Raw genomic sequence first — 8,446 nt, 5'->3', positions numbered from 1 at the left:
AGTAAAAGTTTCCTATACAACCAGGGGATCTCCAGAGTCATTGTTGAACATCAGGAGGTAATTCATGGACGTAGCTTGGTCCCTTGTCTGTTTTGTAACTGGACGCGGGAAGGGAGAGATCACTTGTGTGAATCTGGTTCGTACTTATGAACGCATCTACCTATCCACGGGATAAGCACAACACTTTAATTGATTGGGCAGTATAAAATCTAATAGCATCCGATGTACTTCCTCCGTTCCACAATGAGGTTCCATAGGGAGGTTAAATAGGAGTCTCTGGAGGGAAGTGCCCAAAACATGCCCAACACGCGATAGTTAGTTGCGGATAGTGACATGACTTGTCTAGAGATCCGCTCCCATGAGTAATGTGGTTTCACCAAAAACTTGCCCAACGTGTGATAAGTAGTTGCTAGAGATGCTGGCGCAAGTTGCCCAGAGATCCATCCCCGAGAGTGTTGTGTTTTTTTTGCACAAAAACTAGCGCAACACATGATAGGTAGTTGCTCGAGATGCTTGCGCAAGTTTCCTAGAGATCCACTCCCGAGACCCAACAAGAGAGTGAGGGGGAGGGGGGGGGGGGGTCAGGTCGAGTCGTCTATGGATTGGAGGGGGCGAATCGATGATTTGGATGACGGTGGGATTTCGTGGTCGGGGATAGTGGTGATGTCGGGGGCAGGGGCACGCATGAGAGAAGCACAAAAAAAACCACGAAAATATGGTCAAGGGCCACTTGCCAGAGACGCATGCACGAGTTGCTAGAGACATGGACAAGTGGTAAGTTGCTTGGGCGGTTGACAACTTCACACCACTTTTATTGTCCAGGGGAAAGAGGCCAAGTTATGTGGGGTGGTAAATTTTACACCACTTTCAAAGCAACTTTTCTGGTTATGGAAAGATAACTTTAGTGGCGCACAGAAGCACCTTCATTGTATAATGTGTACTAGTTAATTCGTCAAAAGTGATGGTATGAAGTTTGGTAGGCAACTTATAGGTGATGGTAGGTAACTTGGTAGTCATCGTAGTCAACTCAAAAGAACATTGGTATGATAGGTCACCATGATATACGACCTAACCAAAAATTGCTTACTGTAATACAAAAGTTGCCTCCATGGCACGAAAGTTGCTTGAGATTTTTTTTCATCAAAGGCAATTTCATAGGTGATGCTAAGCAAATTGATGGTCACGATAGCCAACTTTATAAGAGCATTGAGTTGATAAGTAGTCATGATAGGCAACCTGGCAACAAGGTGCATCATTTAGTACCAAAGTTCATAGGTAGTCACGGGTAGGCAACTTTCAAGTGATGCTAGGCAATTTGGTAGTCATTGTAGGCAATTCAAATGATAGATGACCATGATACACAACCTAACCGAAAGTTGCCTACTGTAGTATACTAGTAAGTGGCACGTGCTTCGCACGGCGATGACATGCATGCTGACAAATCATGCTAGCATTTCATAAAGTATAAAATATGCATGATAAATTTGTAACAACTAATTAAAAATATCAATTATGCTTTTATACATACACTTCCATGTGTCGTTTTCTTTTATATGTGTATAGTATGAAAATAATTATGTCACGTTTCCAATTATTTGATGTTTTTTAGAAACAAGTTTCTTTTTTAAATTAGAAACAAGTTTCCTGAGACTACCACCGCCTACCATGAGTTTTCTTTTCATTCTTAAGCGTATAATTTTTCGTTTTAGAGGTCCGTGAGCACTCATTTAGCCACTCATTCAGGCGTACTACGTCATGATTTGGATGAAGGAATTCCTATCTGTCCCATTTACCCATCTGAGCGCGCCCATGAACGTCTTGCTTTCTGGATCTGCAGGGCCATGAATACCATACGTCTTGCCCATGAACGCCTTGCTTTCTGGGACTTTCTGGAACTACCATGGGTCTACGGAGTACATTTATGTCCACACCTCTTTGAGGAAGTCCACGCATCTCTCGAACTCTCCAATCTCGTCTGTCATTGATAAAGCGCGCATGATGGGACAGCGACATAAGTATGCCTTTCAGCCGTTGGATGCCGAAATCGACGGCTCATGTTGTAGGGATTTGCCACATTCTGGTGATTGGATGTGCCGATCCGATGGTCTACATTCAAAGTCATTCTCACACTATATAGTGGTATAGAAAAGTTGTCTCTCTCTGGCACCAAAGTTGCTTGAGAGAAAAAGTTCATCAAAAACAACTTCATAATTGACGCTAGGCAACTTATAGGTGATGCTAGGCAATTTGGTAGTCGTCATAGCGAACTCAAAAGAATATTGGGATGATAGATGACCATAATACACAACCTAAGAGAAAGTTGCCTTATCCGCGTCACAAAAGTTGCTTGAGAAAAAAAAGTTCGCCAAAAGCAACTTCATAGTTGACGCTAGGCAACTTATAGGTGATGTTAGGCAATTTGATAGTCATCGTAGACAACTCAAAAAAAATTAGGATGATAGGTGATCATGATACACAACCTAACCGAAAGTTGTCTACTGTAGTTCAAAAGTTGCCTCTCTGTGGCAGCAAAGTTGCTTGAGAAAAAAAGTTCGTCAAAAGCATCTTCCTAGGTGACACTAGGCAACTTGACGGTCATGATAGCCAACTTTATAAGAGCATTGAGTGGATAGGTAGTCACGACCAACAAGGTGCTTCATATAACACCAAAGTTGATAGGTAGTCGTGGTAGGCAACTTACAGATGATGATAGGCAATTTGGTAGTCATCGTAGCCAACTCAAAAGAACATCTGAATGATGTGATAAACAACCTAACCGAAAGTTGCTTGTTGTAGTACAAAAGTTGCCTCTTCGTGGCATCAAAATTGCCCGAGGAAAAAAAGTTTGTCGAAACATATCGATATGGGATCTAGTTTTGAAAAGCTCGTCGCCAAGAATCTAGCGGTGAAAACGGATCGTAATTTTGATGCTCCGATCAAAAGTTATGACTTTAAAAAAAATTTAAACACACATAATAATTGCATATGGGACAAGATCTTTTCCTATTTTGGAGTGAATTTTGCATCATAGCATTAGAACAAAATTTATCTTTTTTGGGTGTGTGCTCGGGAACGCTAAGGAGCACACGTGTGCTCCCTGGTCGTGTCCTATAAATATAAATATACATGTAAGATCCTCAAGGAAAAAACAAAGCGCGTACCAACCCCAACGCCTACCAACCCCATCAACGTGCGTACGCACAGGGAGTGTATTCGTGTACCGCCCGAAAGCACGCACATTTCGCATGGAAAATGAATAAAACGCGCAGCTGGAGACGCGTGTACACATGATAATATCTCGAGGCAGGATGGGGATCGATCATCCTCCCTCCATATCCCGTACAAAAATACTGTGCTCACCAATGTTTAGGCTAATTCAAGCACGTACTACTACAAGAAGTATACTTTAATACCACGCGCGTGCGAGCACACAAGTTTCCTCCCAAAGGTTAAGGTCGTAGTCGTATCTTGCTTTGCAGCTCCCCAAAGGGGCAAAGACGCATTTTGTGCACCTCAGTTGAACGCCTGCCGGCCTTTCCCCTCGTCTCCCATTCAACGCTCGGCCTCCATCTCACCAGCTCCCAAACCTCGCGTGCACCACTCCATGTCCGGATCAGCAGCAGCAAGCGGAGGAGACCTCGGCGGCGGCCAGATCTACGGCGACCACGTCTTCTTCCAGAGTCAATCAGCATGCGGCGGTGGCGACGGTGGTGGTGTCATCCCGTCGACCTACTCCAGCATCACCGACTACCTGCACGGGCTCCTCGACCCCGCGGAGCTCGCCAAGCACCTGGACGTACCTCCGTGCTACCCGACGATGAGAGACGCGATCGGCGCGGTAGCGACTCCGGTCACGCCCAACTCGTCGACGTCCGGCGAGGCGGCGGGGGCCGAGTCCCACGGGTGCAAGAGAGGCAGTCCATCGCCGGAGGAGGGAGACGAGGATAGATCGGCCGATCATGGCAGCTGCAGGTACGTGCGCCATTTTATTAGGATGGATATTCGATCTCGATGCATCCGTGTGCTAATTAAATCCAGCTCGATGTTGCTGGATTTCTTGTCCGTCGATCATCAATCACATGCGTGCATATGCTTGGTCGAATACAGGGAACAAGTGTAGATCCATCCACCGGTATGTGTTCTTGCCAGATCGATATCGGTCTCCATCTCTCCATTGGTACTCTCGGCCGCTCTGAACCAAGGTTTTGAATACCGAGGTACACTTTTTTCTCGTAGGTCATCGAGAAACTCGGATACCACGGTTACCACGAAATCCCGCGCAGATTTCGGACTATTTATGAATCTGAACAAATTTCATCCAAAATTGTTTCAAATTCAAAATTTCAGAATTTTTTTGCATGGGAAGTTGATTTCTCATGGGGTACTGGGAAATGCGGATACCAGGCGGTATCCGAATTGTCCGGGCGGTACCCAAAACTCTGCTCTGAACGCAAAGATCATGCCGCACGTGGCATTATCGCGTGAGGTGAGATGTAAACAATGGGATTTAGGGTTCGCCATCTGTCAACTTCCCACCTACCTATCATTCCAAACAAACAAAACTTATCCTATCTGTTCCCTAGGTAGCAAAGGAAGAATATGCCGCTCAATGTAGATCAACTTGCAATGATTGAACAGCGCGGCACTAGATAGCTATCCGGGCAACCCTCTTGTTTAGTTCCATGTTGTTCCTTTTTTGGCGAAAGTTCTTAGCTCTTCTTAATTGAGAATATGAATAATGGTGAATGATTGATGGGTGTTGCTGTGGCTGATTGTTATCACCTAGCTTATGGTTTTCCTCGCACTATCTTTTATCATCATAACAGAGAAGGAAATTTTGAAGTGCATGAGCTAGCTCAGATGGAGGGCTCCTACTTGTGCTTCGATGGCGGATGAGCATCCAGTTCTTGTCCCTTTTTTTCAACCAGGCATCCCGTTTCCATTAATTGGTTAACGGAAATGCAAAGTTCGGCAGAGACATACAAGCAAGACCAGGAAGAGCGAAATAGAGGGAAGCGAGTTGGTGCATTACAAGGAGACCCTCCACGGGTGCTCGATATCGAAACACTCATTACGGGGACAAAAACCAGGCAGCAGAAAGTCTTCACATGAGGATCAACACTAACCAAGGGATCACATAACCCACACCCAAAAGAGTGCGAGAGGGAGAAATGAAAGGTCAACCGCCAGCTATGTGTCCCACACCCAGCAGCTGCCAGGTTCAACTGTCGAGCGAGCATCCCAGCCTCGTTCAGCAGCACTCGAACCCCTCCTTGGAACACATCCTTATCCGCGCCTTTGAGTATAGACCTGCCCAATACATCATGAAAGAACAAACTATGAAGATAGCCTCCACAGGAGATTGCACAACTCCACTTCTTGTCCCCCGCTTGCTTAACGATGCAACAATTATTACTGACCAATAAAAAGAGAGGATCTTATGTCAGAAAAGAAGTCCTAGTACTTTGTTCTTAGTCAGTTATATCCTAGTGATTGGTTACCAAACAAAATCATCTACTCATGTACACATGATTAAGAATCGCCAAGGACGTTCCTCATTGTGCTAATCCACTGACTGACGCAGGAGCGAGAAGAAGAAGACGAAGGAGGGGAAGAGGGAGAAGAAGCCGCGTGGCTCCCGTGTGGCATTCGCAACCAAGAGTGAGGTCGACCACCTCGACGACGGCTACCGCTGGCGCAAGTACGGCCAGAAGGCAGTCAAGAACAGCTCCTTCCCAAGGTACATCTATGGACATGCACATCTTTTCTTATTTCCCGCACACATTCCTCGTTTGGTATATATTGCAGTAACCGTCATAATCATATACTTGTATTTTTCGTTGCGCAAGCATATTTTTAAGTTTGAGCAACACGGTCTTGCTCGGAATATTTACCTTCGTGAATTCTACAGGGAAGATTGTACAGCGCGCAAAATCGACCACAGCATGTGTAACATCTGCCCGGCGCGTTCATCAAGTATCATGTTCACTGATCTAAAAAAATAAAATAAAAATCGTGTTCACTCATTGGGGCATGCATATATACGTACTACTCCATCCGTTCCTAAATATAAATATAAGTCTTTTTAGAGATTGTAATATAGACTAAATATGGAGTAAAATAAGTAAATCTACAATCTAAGCTACGTCTATATACATCCGTACGTAGTTCATATTAAAATCTCTAAATCTCTAAAAAGACTTATATTTAGAAACGGATGGAGTAGCAGTTAAGCAATCTAGCTAGCATCAGACTGAACAAATATGTATGCATCCTGCACAGTCAGACAGCTATATACCGGACAAGACAATTTACTGATAGTAGCAATGCACGTGCGCAGGAGCTACTACCGGTGCACGGCGGCGCAGTGCGGGGTGAAGAAGCTGGTGGAGCGGTCACAGCAGGACCCGTCCACGGTCGTCACCACCTACGAGGGTCGCCACGCGCATCCGAGCCCCGTCGCCGCCCACTGTGGCTCGCGCATGCTGATGGGCACTGGTGTCCACACCGTCTACTCGCTCGACGTGCTCCAGCATCAACATCGTGGCTTTTTCCCGGCCGGTACCGACGTCTATGGGCGCATGTGCGCACCGCCCAGTACCGCCGCCTCGGTGGTGGCACACCGGTCGTCGGAGTACGGTGGCATGCAGGCGCAGGCCGGTCTTCTTCCCGATGCCGTGATGAGCTATGAGCATGTGCATCCTTAACTCGGTCACTCTGTTTATGTACATAGTATGTCTGTAGCTTCGGTTTGGCCTTAATTAGCGAGGCATGCATGGAGCTAGCCAATGGGCACATACGTTCTTTTTTGTTGTTCAAACTGACAGATATACCAATCTTTGTTGTTCTGAATTTGTTTTGGATGTTGGAAACAAATTATTTATTGTTTTCCTTCAAATTCTTTATAGCTATCTTTTCCAGGTACAATATCAAAGCCCATTTCTATACGGCAAGGATTATACGGTGTGCAATTCAGATATGTCGCAGGAATTTGTAACACTAGTCGATACTCTGCGCGTGATATTTTTTCTTAGAAATCTTTTGAAGGTGTATGTATAACACTAGTTCGGCCATAAGCTGGAGGCTATGTTAGGAACCTCTAACCCAACAGACACGTGGGACTCATTTCGGTGGGTGGTCGCCTGTCCAACCGCAGCATTGACCTCAAGGTGGCCATCCGTGCATTGTCCCCTTCCTGCACCAGTCCGTGTCCTCCGGCCAATGCGGTGTTGGAAATATGCCCTAGAGGCAATAATAAATTAGTTATTATTATATTTCCTTGTTCACGATAATCGTTTATTATCCATACTAGAATTGTATTGATAGGAAACTCAGATACATGTGTGGATACATAGACAACACCATTTCCCTAGTAAGCCTCTAGCTGACTAGCTCGTTGATCAATAGATGGTTACGGTTTCCTGACCATGGACATTGGATGTCGTTGATAACGGGATCACATCATTAGGAGAATGATGTGATGGACAAGACCCAATCCTAAGCCTAGCACAAGTTCGTGTAGTTCGTTTGCTCAGAGCTTTTGTAATGTCAAGTATCATTTCCTTAGACCATGAGATTGTGCAACTCCCGGATACCGTAGGAATGCTTTGGGTGTACCAAACGTCACAACGTAACTGGGTGACTATAAAGGTGCACTACAGGTATCTCCGAGAGTGTCTGTTGGGTTGGCACGAATCGAGACTGGGATTTGTCACTCCGTGTAAACGGAGAGGTATCTCTGGGCCCACTCGGTAGGACATCATCATAATGTGCACAATGTGGCCAAGGAGTTGATCACGGGATGATGTGAGTTACGGAATGAGACTTGCCGGTAACGAGATTGAACAAGGTATCGGGATACCGACGATCGAATCTCGGGCAAGTAACATACCGGTAGACAAAGGGAATTGTATACGGGATTGATTGAATCCTCAATATCGTGGTTCATCCGATGAGATCATCGAGGAGCATGTGGGAGCCAACATGGGTATCCAGATCCCGCTGTTGGTTATTGACCGGAGAGTCTCGGTCATGTCTGCTTGTCTCCCGAACCCGTAGGGTCTACACACTTAAGGTTCGGTGACGCTAGGGTTGTAGAGATATTAGTATGCGGTAACCCGAAAGTTGTTCGGAGTCCCGGATGAGATCCCGGACGTCACGAGGAGTTCCGGAATGGTCCGGAGGTAAAGATTTATATATGGGAAGTCTTATTTTGGTCGCCGGAAAAGTTTCGCACTTTATCGGTATTGTACCGGGAGTGCCGAAAGGGGTCCGGGGGTCCACCAGCCCCGGGGGGCCACATGGGCTGTAGGGGATGCACCTTGGCCTATATGGGCCAAGGGCACCAGCCCCAAGAGGCCCATGCGCCAAGAGATAAGAAAAAGGGAGAGTCCTAAAGGGGGAAGGCACCTCCGAGGTGCCTTGGGGAGGAAGGACTCCTCCCTGG

The 8,446-nt window shown here is 46.1% G+C and overlaps 1 protein-coding gene across 1 annotated transcript; it reads left to right on the top strand.

Annotated features, from left to right (window-relative positions):
- Positions 1-3,283: 3,283 nt before the first annotated feature.
- LOC109766251 (uncharacterized) lies at positions 3,284-6,898 on the top strand. The gene is made up of 3 exons (XM_020325002.4): positions 3,284-3,972; positions 5,585-5,740; positions 6,341-6,898. Exons 1-3 carry the CDS (start codon positions 3,605-3,607, stop codon positions 6,705-6,707), a joined length of 891 nt encoding a protein of 296 aa, XP_020180591.1. The 5' UTR covers positions 3,284-3,604; the 3' UTR covers positions 6,708-6,898.
- Positions 6,899-8,446: the final 1,548 nt, after the last annotated feature.

The sequence above is a fragment of the Aegilops tauschii genome, chromosome 1 (genome assembly GCF_002575655.3).
Source record: "Aegilops tauschii subsp. strangulata cultivar AL8/78 chromosome 1, Aet v6.0, whole genome shotgun sequence".
Lineage (NCBI taxonomy): Eukaryota > Viridiplantae > Streptophyta > Magnoliopsida > Poales > Poaceae > Aegilops > Aegilops tauschii.
This window is presented reverse-complemented; position numbering and strand designations above follow the sequence as displayed.

Bases quoted from the DNA above. Each gene is read 5' to 3' on its own strand.
- LOC109766251 (XM_020325002.4), top strand. From the start codon at position 3,605: ATGTCCGGATCAGCAGCAGCAAGCGGAGGAGACCTCGGCGGCGGCCAG. The intron at 3,973-5,584 runs GTACGTGCGCCA...TGACTGACGCAG, and splicing joins GCCGATCATGGCAGCTGCAG to GAGCGAGAAGAAGAAGACGA. The intron at 5,741-6,340 runs GTACATCTATGG...GCACGTGCGCAG, and splicing joins AAGAACAGCTCCTTCCCAAG to GAGCTACTACCGGTGCACGG.